The following is an 18,679-nucleotide window of genomic DNA, read 5'->3' as shown; positions in this document are numbered from 1 at the left end:
AGACTGCAACTCTGCTTCCTGGTCCCAACTCTGGATAGTCATGTTTTGAGGGGTTTAATAAATTTGTCGATATTTCTAGAAATGAGAGCTGCTCCATCCAAAGTGGGATGGATGCCATCTCTCCTAACAAGACCAGGTTTCCTCCAGAAGGTTTGCCAATTATCTATGAAGCCCACATCGTTTCTGGGACACCACTCAGACAGCCAGCAATTTAAGGAGAACATGCGGCTAAACATGTCACTCCTGGTCTGATTGGGGAGGGGACCAGAGAAAACTACAGAGTCCGACATTGTTTTGGCAAAGTTACACACCGATTCAATATTGATTTTAGTGACCTCCGATTGGCGTAACCGGGTGTCATTACTGCCGACGTGAATTATGATTTTATTGAATTTACGTTTACCCTTAGCCAGCAGTTTTAAATTTCCTTCAATGTCGCCTGCTCTGGCCCCTGGAAGACAATTGACTATGGTTGCCGGTGTCTCTAGCTTCACATGTCTGAGAACAGAATCACCAATTACCAGAGTTTGACCCCCAGCGGGTGTGTCACCGAGTGGGGAAAAACGGTTAGACACATGAACGGGTTGGTGGTGTACCTGGGGCTTCTGTTTCGGACTACGCTTCCTTCTCACCGTTACCCAGCCTTTCCCCAGCTGCTTGGGGTCTGCCGGGGAACAGCTAGCGGGGCCTACGCTATCTTCGGCTGCACCAGCTACAGGGGCCTGGCTAGCTAAGGGTGAGAGCAGGGTGCAAAGCCGAGTCTCCAATTCAGTAATCCTGGCCTCCAGAGCTGCAAATATGCTACATTTGTTACAGATATCATTACTGCTAAAGGAGGCCGAGGAGTAACTAAACATCTGACACAATGAGCAAGAAAGTGCAGAAGGGACAGGTGAAGTAGCCATGGTGCTAACGGGTCGGCTACGAGCTAAGCTAGCGAAACAGTACAGAGACAGTGAGTGAATACTATAAATTAGGTAGTGAGTACACAGAAAGTGTGCTTCGGATGAAGCACGTGAAGATTATACTGTGAAAAAAGAATGTATTTAAAAGTTGTTAATTAAACTGCTAAGCAAATAAGCTACTCAGAAACACCACTGTGTTTGAGCAGGAACAGGAAGCGATACTATACCACAGAGCGAGCGAGCGAACACCAAGTGACAGCGCCACCGACTATTAAAGTCCCCCGTTACAATAAGCGCAGCGTCCCGGTGTTGTGTCTGGTGCTGTGTGAGTGCCTCATGCAGCTCGCATAAGGCGGTGACCGTGTCCGCTTGTGGTTAGGGATGGGTATCGAAAACCGGTTCTTGTTGAGAACCGGTTCCCACTGTTTCAATTCCTTGGAATTGTTTGCCATTTTTGCAAACGATTCCCTTATCGATTCCAGTCGCCCCGAATGACGTCACCACGTTGCGGAGCGTCATTTACCTGGTAGGAAACATGGCGCGTAAGCGGCTCAAACGCTCAAAACTTTGGTTATACTTTACGAGAACGGATGACAACAGGGCAACTTGCAATACTTGTAAAGTAGATATTTCATTTAAGGAAGGAAACACTACGAATATGCAAAAGCATTTGCTCACAAAACACGCGATAACCTTAAATGAATGTCGTGTTTTTAATTCCGCTCCGGACTCGTGAATCTCAACCCAGCAGCAGCGGTAACGTTTGCACGTCCTCTCCCGTTAATGCGGCAGGTAAATAATCAACTAACAGTGCATATTATGTTAGCGCGATCTGCCTTATTACAAAACCTGCCATTACTGTGCGTTTAGGTGACCATGATGAGAGAGAGAGACAGAGTCTGGCTCAGATGCTGGCAGTTCTCGCTGCAGTCTACCGGTAGCGTCTCCTTTCAGGCCAGGATAGACGAATGTCCCCGAGCAGTGACTAAGTTTGTGGTCAAAGGCTTGCACCCATTTGCCACAGCAGATGATTTTCAGTAAGTGAATGTGTTTAATTGTAGGCAGGGACATTACTGGATATTCTTGTGTAATTGCTACTGAATAATTTATGTTATACTTTGTTATTGCTACAGAAGAATATTTATTTTATTATTTTACATTTACAATTTTTTTTTTCCTGGGGGCCCAGTGACACCCCATTGAAGAGCTGTAGGCTGTGGATCTCTTAAGATCTCACTGTTGGGTTTGTAAGGCCATGTTACTCCTAAATTTCTATCTTGTTCAAAGAGAAGATATAAAACAAAGTTCTAAGCTATTAGACCGTAGTGTTCTCCTTTTTTTTTTAAAAAGAATCGATAAGAGAATCGATAAAGAATCGAATCGTTAAACAGAATCGAAAATGGAATCGGAATCGTGAAAATCTTATCAATACCCATCCCTACTTGTGGTGGAATATAAACGGCACTTATAATGACCGATGTAAACTCTCGAGGTAGATAAAAAGGACGATACATGATGGACAGTAGTTCCAGATTTGGTGTGCAGGAGCGTGTGAGAGGAACAACGTTCGCACTGTTGCACCAATTGTTGTTCACCATTAAACACACGCCGCCTCCCCTTGACTTCCCCGAGTCCCGTGTCCTGTCCATGCGGTGAACCGAGAAGAACTCGGCCGGCTGGATGGCGTGGTCCGGCACCGCTGGGTTCAGCCATGTCTCGGTGAAGCAGAGGAGATTGCAGTCCTGAATGTCTCTCTGGAACTTTATCCTGGCCCTGAGGTCATCAAGCTTGTTCTCCAGTGACTGGACGTTGGCGAGCAGGATGCTAGGCAGAGGTGTGCGGTGTGCACAAGCTCTCAGCCTGTTCCTGACGCCGGCTCATTTCCCTCGAGGCCGCCGCTTCGCGTCGCGTCCTTTGTTCCCCCTCAAGATCTCACTCGGCCAGCTCGGATCCGGAGTTAAAAACTTCGAATTGTGAGTACATTGTATACCAATAGAAACAAGAGTGTCACTGTCATACCTAATGTACCCAATGGTGATGATTTTGCCGATTTAGAAACGCTGAAAACTAACTTAAAAAGCAAAAACAAAGAAAAGGTGGTCGGAGCAGTCGTGACGGCAGCCGACCTCACCGGCGCCATCTTTTCTTTTCGCCTCCCGTCCAGTCTGTAGCCCAGCCGCCTCCCGTCCAGTCTGTAGCCCAGTCACTCATCCACCACCCTGTTCAGTTCCCGGACCTGCAGCCACAGCACCCAGAGCCAGCTGTGAGCCCTCCTGCTCTCCAGCCAGGGGCTTCCGCGCCCGCTGGCCCGGCCTGTCTCCAGCCAGGGGCTTCCGCGCCCGCTGGCCCTACAGCTGTGGCTCCGTCACCCCCGGCTCCTGTGCCGTCGCCTGGTCCAGCCTCAGACTCAGCCTCAGCTTCAGCTTCTGTTTCGCCTGGTCCAGCCTCAGACTCAGCCTCAGCTTCTGCTTCGCCTGGGCCAGCCTCAGCCTCAGCCTCAGCCTCAGCCTCAGCCTCAGCTTGTGCTTCGCCTGGTCCTGCGGCTGCCGCGTCGTCGCCCCAGCCACGTTCTGGACATCATCGCCGGCGTGGCCGCCCACCGGACCTGCTCAGCGGCCGCCGCCGCCGCCTTTCTCGCGGCCCCCGCCGCCTTCCTCGCGGCCGCCCACCGGACCAGCTCAGCAGCCGCCGCTGCCTTCCTCGCGGCCGCCCACTGGACCAGCCTCGTCTCGGCCGCCTTCCTCGCGGCCGCCCACCTGACCAGGCTCGTCTCAGCCGCCGCCGCCTTCCTCGCGGCCGCCCACCGGACCAGCCTCGTCTCGGCCGCCTGTTTTTTTGTTTTTTTTTTCCCCGTGTCAGGGATCACACAAAGTGCGATCAAAAAGTTTCACAACTGTGAAAAATAAAAAGCAGAAACTATAGGTACATTTCATGAGTCCATTATCCCTCTTAAACAGATATTCTTATGAAGCGCGGCGTCTCCAGCACCCTTGTTATGTTTAGAATCGCACCCTGGATCGCACTGACCATTTGCACCTCAGCACTGAATTCTGAATGCCATCTGGTGAGTTAAGTAATAGTATAGACTGGGACAGTAACTGTAAAGTTACACAGGTTATCCAGATGAAATTCAACTTATCAGGGGGAACTTTTCTGTTGTAAATATATTCTTAATTACCCTTAAGGCACTTTATGTGTTTTTGTAAAAGTGCATTCAGAACATCTTTTTTTCTTATTATTTTTTGAGCCAGCACCATTTGGTGCACTGTGAATTTAAATGACAAGCACATTGCATTATATGCAGGAAAATGCATACATTCAATACCATCATTCATTTAAGTGCTGACTGCAAACATAAACTGGCACAAGAAGCTGCAATGCAACCAGAGTAAACCCACAGACTTCTACATTAACAGCTTCTCTTAAACACCACAGCAGTTACTACTTTTTTGTGTACCCAATTTAGTGACCTTGCACTTGCTTGACTACTCTTTTTTTTGTTTGTTTCCATGATGAAGAAATTCTGTCACGGCTGGCGGGGTGAGCCGTGTGGTGTGGAGGAAACGGAGGACCCAAAATGCAGACAGCCGATATGAGGATAAGAGTGAGGGTTTAATTTACAGTGTACAAATAACAGAACTGAGGGCAGGACAGAACATAAACCTAAAGTGGGTGAGCTAAATAACAAACCGGATCATACAAATGGGGTGGGAGGCAGAGAGACACAGACGAGGAACAGACACCATGAAACACAGACGAGCCGACGAGGAGCACAGGCAGACACGCACTATAAATACACACACCAGGTAACTAGGAAATGGCAGACAGGCGGGGACACAGCTGGAACCAATGGACATAACGAGATACAACCCTACAAAGTAAAACAGGAAACACACAGACTGTTTTACATAACAACACGGGGACATGAACAAAGCACCGAGGACAGACACAGGTAGGGCTGAATATACACCAAACTCCAACAACCAATACAAAATCAGAACAAACTAGAAAAATGATAATCATCAACTTAAAGCGCTGGGTCACCGACCCAGGACCATGACAAATTCCTTTTATTCACTCACTACATGCAATTTCAGTTTAACAGCACCTGGCACTCAGAGCATCTCTACTGTTTGCATTATAGGATAATTAGTGGTCCATGAGCAAAAGGGTAATCAACAAGATAAGGCACAAGGTGCACAGGGTGTGGTGACTATGTTAGGTATTTGTGTACCCAGAGGCATATGGCGCACCTGCGGCACAAGTGGTATTGTATTACTATCAATACAGTGTGGTGTTTACTGTTTGGTATCTAAATCAGGCTTGCATATTCACTTTAAAAGGACTCTTAGCAGTCCTTTGAAAAACTAAGTACACCCCACGATTCAGTAGATTGTACTAGTTTTAGCAATAGTAGCTTGATGTTTTCTGTTTACATTTATCTTTCTCTGATTTTGTTGTGGAGAAATTTTGGCCTCCTCTTCTTTATGATGTTTCAGTTCACTGAGGTTTGCAGGGGTTCATTTATGCACAGTTCTCTTAAGGTCCTGCTGCAGCATTTCAATCAGGTTGAGGTCTGGACTTTGACTGATCCATTGCAACACCTAGATGTCATGGTCCTGGGTCGGTGACCCAGCGCTTTCAGTTGATGATTATCACTTTCTAGTTTATTCTGATCTTGTATTGGTTGTTGGTGTTTGGTTGTGTTTATCTTCCCTACCTGCGTCTCTCTCGGTGCTCTGTTCATGTCCCCGTGTTGTTATGTAAAACAGTCTGTGTGTTTCCTGTTTTACTTTGTAGGGTTGTGTCTCGTTATGTCCATTAGTTCAAGCTGTGTCCCCTCCTGTGTGCCATTTCCTGATTACCTGGTGTGTGTATTTATAGTGGGTGTCGGTCTGTGTTCGTTGTCGGCTCGTCTGTGTTTCATGGTGTCTGTTCCTCGTCTGTGTCTCTCTGCCTCCCACCCCATTTGTATGATCCGGTTTGTTATTTAGCTCACCCAGTTTAGGTTATGTTCTGTCCTGCTTTCAGTTCTGTTATTTGTATACTGTAAATAAACCCTCACTCTCATCATCTTATCGGCTGTCTGCATTTTGGGTCCTCCGTTTCCTCCACACCACACGGCTCCCCCGCCAGCCGTGACAGTACGAGCCGACCAAACATGGACCCAGCAGCATCCGCACCCTCCCAGGAGTTTCGGGAGGAATTGGTTGACTCTGTTTCAAGGTTAGTCAACCTGTGGCTTGAGCATGAGGGGGAGGCATTTCACCGCGCCGTAGAAGCCAGGCTACAGCAGCTAATCCTTGCTCACTCCTGGCTATTGGACTCACTTCACCCACTCGCACAGAACTTCATTCTGAACGAGCTCCGTCTTCACCCCCCGGCTGCTACCACCCACCCTGCAACTCATGCTTCACTTTCGACAGAGGATGTTCTGCCCGGCCCGTCAACCCAGCCTTCAAGGGGGAAAAGGCGCTCACGCCGCCGACGCTCCTCGCCACAGTCGGACCTGGGGATTTCTGAGCGGCCGGCTGTGGTGAGTGGACAAGACACTCTTTTGGTTTCACCAGAACTTGTGACGGTTTATACCGGGGCGGTGTTTTTTGAGCCTGCTGCACAGCCGCAAGCTCGTTTAGCTGCACAGCCGCAAGCTCGTTTAGCTGCACAGCCGCAAGCTCGTTTAGCTGCACAGCAGCATTCAGCTCGGCCCCCGGTATCCCCACTAGCCCAGTCATCTATGCCATCTTCACCGACTCCCTCTGTACAGCAGGCTGCGTCTCTGCCTCCCGTTTTGGACTCTTTTTCTAGTACATATTTTTTGCAGAGAGACAAACCACACAATCCTGAAAACACTCCTCAAGAGCTGGCCAGTTCTGAGGTGCACTCCAGGGCCTCCCCAGAGGCTGGGTTTCAGCCCCCAGCAGACTCTGGACCCCTGGAGGTAAAGAAGCCAGCCGAGGACTGCACCCGGCTGTCGCTGCCTGAGCTGAGTCAATGCTCGGTGCAGCTGCAGTCAGCCTTGTGTTTGCCAGAGGCCCGTGCGCCTGCTGGTTCCGATCTGTTCCTGCCAGAGGCCCGTGCGCCTGCTGGTTCCGATCTGTTCCTGCCAGAGGCCCGTGCGCCTGCTGGTTCCGATCTGTTCCTGCCAGAGGCCCGTGCGCCTGCTGGTTCCGATCTGTTCCTGCCAGAGGCCCGTGCGCCTGCTGGTTCCGATCTGTTCCTGCCAGAGGCCCGTGCGCCTGCTGGTTCTGAATTGTTCCTGCCAGAGGCCCGTGCGCCTGCTGGTTCTGATTTGTTCCTACCAGAGGCCCGTGCGCCTGCTGGTTCTGATCCGTTCCTGCCAGAGGCCCGTGTGCCTGCTGGTTCTGATCCATCCCCGCCAGAGGTCTCCGCGCCTGCTGGTTCTGATCCGTTCCTGCCAGAGGCCCCCGCGCCTGCTGGTTCTGTTCTGCGCCCACCAGAGGTCTCCGCGCCTGCTGGTTCTGTTCTGCGCCTGCCAGAGGTCTCCGCGCCTGCTGGTTCTGTTCTGCGCCCGCCAGGGGCCCCTGTGCCCGCTGGTCCTGGGACTATTCTCGCTGGAGGGCCCGAGGAGCCCGTCCAGCCCCCTGTCCCGTCAGCTGGAGGGCCCGAGGAGCCCGTCCAGCCTCCTGTCCCGTCAGCTGGAGGGCCCGAGGAGCCCGTCCAGCCGCCTGTCTCGTCCGCTGGAGGGCCCGAGGAGCCCGTCCAGCCTCCTGTCTCGTCCGCTGGAGGGCCCGAGGAGTCCGTCCAGCCGCCTGTTCCGTCCGCTGGAGGGCCCGAGGAGCCCGTCCAGCCGCCTGTTCCGTCCGCTGGAGGGCCCGAGGAGCCCGTCCAGCCTCCTGTCTCGTCCGCTGGAGGGCCCGAGGAGCCCGTCCAGCCCCAAGACTCGTCCGCTGGAGGGCCCGAGGAGCCCGTCCAGCCCCAAGACTCGTCCGCTGGAGGGCCCGAGGAGCCCGTCCAGCCCCAAGACTCGTCCGCTGGAGGGCCCGAGGAGCCCGTCCAGCCCCAAGACTCGTCAGCTGGAGGTTCAGGAGAACCCAGCCAGCTTCCTGCCTCGTCAACTGGAGGGCCCGAGGAGCCCGTCCAGTCTTCTGCCTCGTCAGCTGGAGGGCCCGAGGAGCCCGTCCAGTCTTCTGCCTCGTCAGCTGGAGGGCCCGAGGAGCCCGTCCAGTCTTCTGCCTCGTCAGCTGGAGGGCCCGAGGAGCCCGTCCAGCCGCCAGCTGCAGCCTCATCATCCTCGCCGGCTGCCGCTTCATCCACACCGCCGGCAGCATCAGCGGCTTCATCCTCGCCAGCTGCAGCCTCCTCCGTGTCTTCATCCTCGCCAGCTGCAGCCTCCGTGTCTTCATCCTCGCCAGCTGCAGCCTCCGTGTCTTCATCCTCACCAGCTGCAGCCTCCGTGTCTTCATCCTCGCCAGCTGCAGCCTCCGTGTCTTCATCCACGCCGTCGCCTGGTCCAGCTCCGGCTTCCTCCGCCTCGCCTGGTCCAGCTCCGGCTTCCTCCGCCTCGCCTGGTCCAGCTCCGGCTTCATCCGCCTCGCCTGGTTTAGCTCCGGCTTCATCCGCCTCGCCTGGTCCAGCTCTGGCTTCATCCGCCTCGCCTGGTCCAGCTCTGGCTTCATCCGCCTCGCCTGGTCCAGCTCTGGCTTCATCCGACTCGCCTGGTCCAGCTCCGGCTTCATCCGACTCGCCTGGTCCAGCTCCGGCTTCATCGTCGCCTGGTCCAGCCTCTGCATCAGCTTCCGTTTCGCCTGGTCCAGCCTCTGCATCAGCTTCCGTTTCGCCTGGTCCGGCCTCTGCATCAGCTTCGCCTGGTCCGGCCTCTGCATCAGCTTCGCCTGGTCCGGCCTCTGCATCAGCTTCGCCTGGTCCGGCCTCTGCATCAGCTTCCGTTTCGCCTGGTCCGGCCTCTGCATCCGCCTCGCCTGGTCCAGCCTCTGCATCCGCCTCGCCTGGTCCAGCCTCTGCCTCCGCTTCGTCTGGTCCAGCCTCTGCCTCCGCTTCGTCTGGTCCAGCCTCTGCTTCCGCTTCGTCTGGTCCAGCCTCTGCTTCGTCTGGTCCAGCTTCTGCCTCAGCTTCGCCCGCTTCGCCTGGTCCAGCCTCAGCTCCTGCCTCGTCTGGTCCAGCGAAGGCCACGCAGCCTTCAGGTTCCCAACTGCCGCCTCAACATCGTCGGTCATCTGCCGGGCCGCATGTTGGGCATCTTCGCCGCCGCGGCCGGCCTCCGGAACGGTTTTCTCGCCGCCGCCGCCGTCCGCACGGTCGGCCGCCTGACCTGTTTCCCCGTCGCCGCCGTTGCCGTCCGCACGGTCGGCCGCCTGAACTGTTTCCCCGTCGTCGCCGCTGCCGTGTGCATGGCCGGCCTCCTGAACTGTTTCCCCGTCGTCGCCGCTGCCGTGTGCATGGCCGGCCTCCTGACCTATGTTTTGGGACCCTGTTCAGGAACTCCAGTATGTGTTGTGTTTTGGACAATTCGTTTGGCCCACTGGAGCTTGTTTTTTGTTTGGTTGTGGTCCCTCCGTCCTGGTCCCCCGCCACCCGCCCTGGTCGGGTCGTTTTTGGGTTTTGGGGGGGGGTTTTGTGTTTCTGTTGGGCTGTCTGGAGCCAGCCCTTGAGGGGGGGGTACTGTCATGGTCCTGGGTCGGTGACCCAGCGCTTTCAGTTGATGATTATCACTTTCTAGTTTATTCTGATCTTGTATTGGTTGTTGGTGTTTGGTTGTGTTTATCTTCCCTACCTGCGTCTCCCTCGGTGCTCTGTTCATGTCCCCGTGTTGTTATGTAAAACAGTCTGTGTGTTTCCTGTTTTACTTTGTAGGGTTGTGTCTCGTTATGTCCATTAGTTCCAGCTGTGTCCCCTCCTGTGTGCCATTTCCTGATTACCTGGTGTGTGTATTTATAGTGGGTGTCGGTCTGTGTTCGTTGTCGGCTCGTCTGTGTTTCATGGTGTCTGTTCCTCGTCTGTGTCTCTCTGCCTCCCACCCCATTTGTATGATCCGGTTTGTTATTTAGCTCACCCAGTTTAGGTTATGTTCTGTCCTGCTTTCAGTTCTGTTATTTGTATACTGTAAATAAACCCTCACTCTCATCATCTTATCGGCTGTCTGCATTTTGGGTCCTCCGTTTCCTCCACACCACACGGCTCCCCCGCCAGCCGTGACAGTAGATTCAGATGACATAGGTGACTCTAGAATACTTTGTTATGCAGAGGAGTTCTTAGAGACATCTTAGAGCCACATCTGGCGAGTTGGGTAATGGTGTAGATTAGGACAGTCATTGTTCTAGTCTATACCAAATTACTGTATTCAAGGGAAAACTCCAACAATCAGACAACATCCTAAGAGCAAGCGGTTTGCAGTGGTGGGAAAGTCCATCCATCCACAATATGAAGCTTGTCATTAATATACTGCAACAACATGGGAATAGAGCAGCTTTGAGAGAATTCAACATTAATGAATCAATGGTACAAAGAATGAGTTGAGTAAAGTTTGACTTATCTGACTTTTGTTTCGTTTTGTTTCGCTTAATGCGCCTTATAATCCGGTGCGCCTTATGGTCCAAAAAGTAAATAACATGTTGGAGTAGTATATAAACATGTGGAGAGTGAAAAGACACACATGGAGAAAAAGTGCTCAATGAACAAGTCCACAGCAGTCTGAGCCAATACCAACACAACTAAGAAATAGGTTAGGGTCACCTGATCCAATCCTAGTAAAAAACTTAATGAAAAAGGAAAGAATCTGGAGATGATGTGTATCTCCTGAATCTAAAATGGAAGCTGGTTCCACAGGAGAGGGGCCTGAAAGCTGAAGCACCCTTGTTACCCTTGTTAGAGTTTCTACTTTTAGAAACTCTAAGAACCACAAGTAAGCCAGCGGTCTAAGAGTGAAGTGCTCTGTTAGGATTATAAGCTACTATGAGGTCTTTAAGATATGATGGGGCCTGATTATTCAAGATTCTGTATGTGGGGAAAAGGATTTTACATTAAATTCTGGATTTAGTAGAGAGCTAAGGAAGAGAAGGTGATAGAGAAGAAACATGGCCACTCTTTCTCGTTCTTGTTAGCAGGCTCAGTACGGTGTTTTGAATCAACTGAAGCTTTTCACAGAACTTTTACAACAATCTGATAATAATGAATTAAAGTCGTCCAGCCAAGAAGTAATGAGCTCATAAACTAGTTTTACAACATCAATCTGAGACAGGAGGTAAATTTAAAGATATTGTGCAGATGATAGAACAGCCCTACATATTTGTTTGATATGGGCTCTGATGGACAAATCCTGATCAAAAATGACTAAAAGATTTCTCACAGTGTTGCTGGAGGCCAAAATAATTCCATCAGAATTAAGTATCTGATTAGAAAACATGTTTCAAATAAATTTAGGGTCAAATATAATAACCTCAGTTTTGTTGAATTTAGAAGAAAAAAATTACAGGAATTCCAGGTATTTATGTCTTTAAGTCAGGCTCGTAGTTCACCTAATTGATTTGTGTCATCTAGCTTGATGGATAAATAAAGCTGGGTATCATCTGCACAGCAGTGAAAATATGCACAGGGTTTTCTAATAATCTTGCTGAAGGGAAGCAGGTATAGTGTAAAAAAGAGTGATCCCAACACAGAACACGATGTAACTCCATGACTAACTTTTGTGTGTGAAGAAGACTTCCCATTTTCTAGAACAAATTGGAATCTATCTGATAGATATGGCTCAAACATGACAGCTTAGTAACAACAGTGTATTCTCTTCTCTGTATTAAAAGGTTATCATTAGTGGTACTGAATGCTGCACTGAGGTCTAACAGGACAAGCACAAAGACTTCACTGTCAAAGGTTATAAGAAGATGATTCAGAACTTCAGTAGTGCAGTTTCACTGCCATGGTGAACATCTGGATTTAGGACACTGATCCAAGAGTCTTGTGGTTTGCTCAGATCCAGCTTTGCAAACCTAATCCATGCTTATATCTTCTTTTTAGAGAGAAGAGTTTGGCATGCTAACCAAGGCCTCTAGAGTCTGAGATGTAGCTCTTTGGTTTATTTGCAGTTTCTCTGTACATTGCACAGCCTGACCTTGGTGTCAGTTTGCTGGGGCATTCACTTCTGGGAATATTGTGGCATTGTATAAATGCATACCTGAATCCTCCAGACCAGCAGACACTTATTGATAATCAGTTAATCAAGTGAATTTGATTAGCAGCACTACCCTCCAATTCCTATGGAAGCACGAAGGGCGTACTGTAATTTTTGTTGTTGTTGTTGTTTTGACTATCCTTTTTTCAGGACTGCAGATTCCTGTGAAAATGTTTTGTTTTTTTTCAGGTGATTATATAGGAAGCTATGGACCTCACAAAGATTAACTTCACCTGAAGCTGCAACTTTATGAGCAATGTATTTTCTATTGAATTTGTGAAAAAGTGATTATTTAACATCTGCACACTGTAATTACAGGCTAAGTTCTCATGCATGGTATCTAATTGACTAAGAAATTAGGCTGAAGGTCAAAACACACTTAATTTACTTCTAGACTAAGGTTATTAATTTTAGGCAGTGCTGCAGAGAGTACACTTTTCAATGTGTACTTTTCTTTTGTTCTAATACTTCCCGAGGACATTGCAGGAGGAGGCCTGAATTCTAGTATTATGTTCATTAATATGACATTAAAAAATAATGTGCGGAAGTGTAACTGTAAACAATATTACTGAATAGGAGCACTATTTACTGAGAGTTTGCAGAAAGAAACATTGAGATCTGCATTTATTTTATACGTCCACACAGTAGAAGTCCATGTACTATGACATTTCAGTCCAAGCAAAGAGAGGTGAGCTGAAAGTGCATATTATTTTTATAATCTTTTCTTTATCAATGTATTTGTGGGTGTAGCCGAATTCTTATGAAGAGAAACACTACCCCACAGTGGTTAGAGTTTCTCAGTGCTCCAAACTGTTCCTGTCTCACACTAGTGGAAAGACTTTTGCCCACCGCAGAAGGATTCAGTAAAAGGCAAAAGTGCATTTTTATATACATCATTTGAGCGGTTTAAATTAAGCTATATGTGTAATAAATGTAACCTCCACTGCCAGAAAAGATCTCATCTGTCTTTAAAAAGAAAATAAACAATGCAAGAGGGAAAAGAATGCTTTCATTTTTAACAGCACACAGCCAGGATAAACAACAACAAAAAAGATCTAATAAAACAGTTGATCAAATGAGCTATAACAATAAATGAATTAGCTAATTGCAGTGCTGAAAGTACATTTACCTACTACAAGTTTTAGTGCATTCTTTAACTATATGTCATATAATTACTACATTACACACATTTAAAGTGACTGTTCATGATGAAAACCCACAAAAAATCACAATCACAATGCCGTCAGTTCCCCTAAGCTCTACACAGCTTTATAGCTTCTCATCAACACTCTCATCAGCACAGTTTTCAACCACAGGAGGCAGCAGATACAGTAAATGACTAGCTGGTAAACACAATAGAGCATTTAAGAGCTGAAGAGAGCCACATATTTCCCTCAGGAGTTACTGTTGACAAAATCAAACCCACAAATGACAGTGAATAAATATTGAACCTGCATTGATTTGGCTGTCTGAAATATGACTGCAAATAAAGGCCAATGTTTCCTTTGTGTGTGCTGGATGTGTAAAACTGCAACTTTCACCATATTAACTTCCCAAGGTAATATGTCAGCAGTCTGTTTACAGCTTGGGGCATCCCCAAAGTGTCAAAAACTAACAATTACAGCTGTTTAACATGAGCCGATGTTTCATTTGAAAATGAAACCATGTGATTAACATGAGGTTGGCTAGTTACTCTAAGAAAAAGACTAGATTAAGTGAAAATATACATGCATTTAATTTTATTTTAATTTTCATTGTTTTCTTTGTTAAAATAGAAGTGTTTCTGTTTAATGAGGGGGTTATGTGTTATGTCTCTTTAACACTGTGGATCAAAACTGAAAAGCTGTTTTCACAAATAAACTTTGTTCTTCTTCTTTAGCCTAAGGCTAAAGGGCTAGACACCCCATATGGAAAAGAAATAGGAAAAACTATATGAAGCAAGCTTTAGCTTTTACTAACTTTTACTATAAAGGCAAAGGATCTGCATTTCCAGCTTGTCCACACTTTTCACAGCTCAGCAAGCAATTTGTGAGTGTTTGCAGATAAATCTCCATTTTCCATTCAATCTGCAGGTGACTACAGCACCCTTCTATCGCCCTTGCAACGAGTTTTTCTGTACAGCATATATATCTCTTTGCAACTGATTTTACCCAGTTACTGGAAGCAACCTCTAGCAACCACCAACCAGTTGGAAACCAGTCTTTTCCTATCATGGCCCTGACCAGTCTCTAGGCCAGTGCAACTGGTTTTTAGTAACCCCCAACAATCACTATTTGGCGTGTCTGGTCAATTTGGATGGAGGACATATTGTTTTGTCTCTGTTTTCCATTTGAACAGGCACTGTGCAGAACATCCAGTTCCCTATTATGGCTTTCACATTACTAAGATTCCAGTATCAAATGATTATATAATCCTGATTTGTTGTTCCTGCACTCCATAACCTTGGATTTGATTCAGGGTTATCTTTTTCTGCTGAGGTTAAGTAGAACTTATTTGTTCCATTATCATACAAGATATGTAGCTTCACTGTATGCTGTGAAAAGTGTCAGTGATTTTCACTTTTTGTGTCTCTTGGCTACCCTCTATCTTTTAGCTCTGATGCTCAATATAAAAAAATGGCCAGCCCTAAGGGGCAATTTGATGCTAAGGCTTGAACTGTCATTAGGAAGTCAGAGATAGTGTGACCATAACGCCAGATGACAATGTCCATCTGCCCTCAGAAAAGTGTCAGTAGTCACAATAGTCACCTTCTTCTAAAGCAGCTTTATATATCCGATGTTCGTCATTCCCAAGCTATTATAATGCATCTTTTGTCTTCTGGCCAAAGCTGAGACTAAAGAGCATCTCAGACAAGGGGTCATAGAAACAGCGAATGAAAGTAAAGCCTTCATCGGCCTTTCAAGGTAATAAAACACTTGTCATTTTGTTCCAACAGTATTATAAATAAATTTGTGACACTGCTGTTTTCAAGCCTTGAAAAGGGTTTCTGAGGACATACACAACTCCAGTCATTTATGGTGTTGTGTTGTTGCTTCTAAGTGTCGACAACACCAATTTTATATTGTCCAACCAAGACCTACTACATTTACTGCAAAACTGTGGTCATGGAACTAAACAGAAAGCTGGCTGAACTGACTCAGAGGAGGCTTGTGTTTATGATGACCTAGAATTTTTAACTATTAAGGCTTTCAGCTAACAGTCTTATATTAAAGGTTACTCATGGATATAATTCCTTCGCAGCAATGGAGGACAGCCTGCTCTAAAGAAGCATCTAAGTATTAAGGCCTAAAGCACCTGCCCTCATTAAAAGGTTACCCATGGATATAGTGCCTCACAAGCAAAAGAGGGCAAAATGTTCCAGGTTTTTATATATATAAAAACAATTTGTATACCTTAATACAAGCACCTTCGTGGATTAGTGCATATTTCCTAGTTGTCACTCTGTTGAAAGGCTGTTAGTGAAGGAACACTGGGATACAAATTATCTGTAAGTTAAATGTTTTATCTCCAAAATTCCCTTTGAAATCTTCCAGAGTGCATGCCCTGTGATCGCATTTTTGCACGATCAGCCTATGTGGTCTTGTCATTCATCCCTTTTATCTGTATAAATGCTCATTGTGATACCATCCCCTCAAGCTATATTCTAGTATCTAAGTATGCTAGCATCAGCACAGTGCTCACTGTTGTCTGTGACAAGTGGCATATGTCTGATATAGAGTATTCTCGCAAAAGAACAAGAATGGTCTTCATCAGACTGAAATCTGTAGATGTTCAAAAGTGGCAGTATAATCCACGATCCCATTTACTGGCACTATAATGCCCTCAAATATAATTATAAATATATTTTCCATCACTTAACTTAATTGACTTACAATTTCCACTTTCATTAATAAGTTGTTTTTATTGTCTCAGCATGGCACCTGGCAGTTGTTTGAGATGTGGTGGGGTTTTTTTATATACCTAATTATCTGTGCTTGAAATCAATTAGCTTTTATTCTCTTTAGATTTGGCAGTAGGATAGAATATATTTTCAGTATAGTCCTGGTATACAGCAAGAAAAACAGCCAGCTGGTGAGGGAATAAATGTGGATCCTTTTAGCCACAAAGACTAGCCCTGTGTGAAACTCTACCTCAAACAGTCCCCAAACATAATAATTGAAAACCACAGAGGCAAGAGAAACATAGAAACACATATTAGCCTATGTGTGTCCTGTAGCTGCAGGCCATCTTTTGAAAGCACGCTGTCAAATTAATTTTCAACCTCTCAATCTGAAAGTCCTGCTGATGGCGAGGTTTGGTTTATCCTGCCTGTTCATTGTGGAACTACATTTGCAACTGATAGAGCACCAGAAATCCATGCTGTTTTCCTTTTGTATGCCCACAAAGTCTACTGGGTGTGGACAATGAAGAGAAATGGTGGTGTAGTTTAAACAGTGTGATATGTAGGAGGCAGTGAATGAAAATCAGTTAAAAGGTTGTTACATGTTTAGGCTAAAGCAACTGACAAATAAATACCATCTTAGTCAGCTGTTAACTATTGATGGAAAGAGTTATAAAGCAGTGCTGCCTAACAGACTGATTATATTCTGTTATACTCTCTGGAGGATTTCCTGCTTTTTCTGGGAACACATGAATTGGGCTCATTAAGATTCATGTTGGGATTGGTGTCTGCTTTTCTTACTCAATATCTAACGACTTTTCAGCAATGACTTGTCATCTCTCTGACTCTTAGAGTGACCGTAATTGACAAAATGGATCAGATGTTCTATTCGATATGACCTGAAACTAGTCACTAGGCCCATAAAGTCATCATCAAAGTATTTACTGAGATCACAGAAAAGGGAGCTGACGGCTGTTTTCCCATTGACTTCTGTACAGTCTGAAGTATTGTTGTCACCCATGTTGGTCTTTAGAAAGAATTCATGTTTTAGCACTTAATTAACATACCAGACCCAGAAACTGCGTCCCTATCATACACCGTTTCTCCTAGAAATACTGGTTAACAGAACAGGCTTGCTAGCTGCTATTCTAGAGACAAATGACTAGCAATGTCAGGTAAGCATTTGAAATGATAATATTCTGAAACTCTGATAAGTCCATTTTAGTCATTATAATTTTTCAGGATATGTACTGGATTGCCAGATTTTCAATCTATTTAGTGGATGTGGTCGTATTATAGTGTGGACCAAAGAGCAACCAAGTGAATGTCACATCGACATCCATAAAGCAATTACACAACCATGTTCAAATATGCTGCGCCTCTGACCTGTAAATGGCACTGCTAGTGATCCTGGTTCTGCTGGTGAAATTATGCAGTTGATATAATGCAATTGAGCAAAAGGAAGCACAATGTGATGCACATGATGCACCAAAATTCTATCATCATTCCTAAATGACCGTGACACACATTGCATAAGACAATTCCTTCTTGTTTCTCAGATCACCCTCTTTCTTTTTTTGTCCTTGCAGAGTTAACAAACTCCCCAGTGAGAGAAAACAAATGATTTTCTATTAGTTTTCAAGATTCAAACGGTGAGTGTGACTCACCATTGGCTTATACAACACAAACCTTCGTAGTTCTCAAAGCTCTCCTATCCTATCCTCCTCCTTCTGTCACTCCTCTCATTCTGTCTTTCTCTCTCCATTTTCTTCACCATCATGCTTAGTCTCAAGGGTAGACGAATGTCCTCTTCCATTTGGCTGCTATTTTGGTCTCCATGTCAACAAGATATGAGTCACCACACCCTCCAAAAATGTGGACACAATCACTGAAACAAGCTACTAATAATACAGCAATCAACCAGTTACTTCACTGCTCACACATGACCGTGCGTCACTCAAGCTCCATCTGAACAGCTGGCCCAGTGATAAGAAGATGAATAAAACCATGTGAACATTTGAACAAAGCATCGCACTGTAAGCATTTTACTTATGAGCCTATTTTTACATGCTGCAGTTAAAGCACTTTCTACCAAAAAAAAAACACAGGACCACAGACTCTCTGTGCATGTGTCTATCTATCTATCTATCTATCTATCTATCTATCTATCTGTTGCCTACTGGCAAGTAGCATTCCAGATTAACCCAATTTAGTATAATTAAGGCCATTTAAATTTGTTTAAGGTAGCTGATTTGATGTAATTCATCTACTAATCAGTATTAGCTCTGCATATTAGCTTAGCAGTCTCACCTAATTTATAAATCATCAGAAGTATGCACAATGTGTCAGCTTTGTTTGGTTGCAGAATGCAGTTAAACATTCTGATTAATACATTATGATAATGATTGCGTGCGTGCTAAGCAGTCAGCTATTTAATATTACAGAGGGAAGCCTCAGGGGTTTAGTCAGCAGATGATGCCTTTTGTGTGCGTTTAAAAAAAATTCCTGGTTTTCCCTCTGTGACAAAATACAGTGATGTTCAAGAAAATAGCGGGTAAGCCATTTCACTCATGAACTGCTTGAGAATATTGGGAGCTGTCCAGAGTTGTCCTTTGTTATTCTGAGGATGAAGTCTAAATGATATATAAATGGTACATAGCAATTTAAATGATAAAAAGGTTTCATTTGGACTTTTTTACTTTATTTTGATGGCTACACATTTGGTATTTACTTTTGACCAAAACCTAC

At 46.3% G+C, this 18,679-nt stretch overlaps 1 protein-coding gene across 1 annotated transcript; it reads left to right on the top strand.

Moving 5' to 3' along the window:
* Nucleotides 1-5,633: 5,633 nt before the first annotated feature.
* LOC146525589 (uncharacterized) lies at nt 5,634-17,526 on the top strand. The gene is made up of 4 exons (XM_085161205.1): nt 5,634-6,936; nt 7,417-8,004; nt 8,987-9,184; nt 17,521-17,526. The coding sequence occupies exons 1-4, from the start codon at nt 6,067-6,069 to the stop codon at nt 17,524-17,526; spliced, it is 1,662 nt and encodes a 553-aa protein (XP_085017331.1). The 5' UTR covers nt 5,634-6,066.
* The last annotated feature ends 1,153 nt before the right edge of the window (nt 17,527-18,679 follow it).

The sequence above is a fragment of the Neolamprologus multifasciatus genome, chromosome 1, assembly GCF_963576455.1.
Source record: "Neolamprologus multifasciatus chromosome 1, fNeoMul1.2, whole genome shotgun sequence".
NCBI classification, from domain to species: Eukaryota; Metazoa; Chordata; class Actinopteri; order Cichliformes; family Cichlidae; genus Neolamprologus; species Neolamprologus multifasciatus.
Note: the sequence above shows the minus strand (reverse complement) of the source record. Positions and strands in the feature narration are given on the sequence as shown.

What these genes read in the sequence shown, in the direction of transcription:
- LOC146525589 (XM_085161205.1), top strand. Translation starts at nt 6,067, where the DNA reads ATGGACCCAGCAGCATCCGCACCCTCCCAGGAGTTTCGGGAGGAATTG. An exon ending in AGTCAGCCTTGTGTTTGCCA is followed by an intron (nt 6,937 to 7,416) that starts GAGGCCCGTGCG and finishes GAGGTCTCCGCG; the next exon opens with CCTGCTGGTTCTGTTCTGCG. An exon ending in CTGGAGGGCCCGAGGAGCCC is followed by an intron (nt 8,005 to 8,986) that starts GTCCAGTCTTCT and finishes CGTCTGGTCCAG; the next exon opens with CTTCTGCCTCAGCTTCGCCC.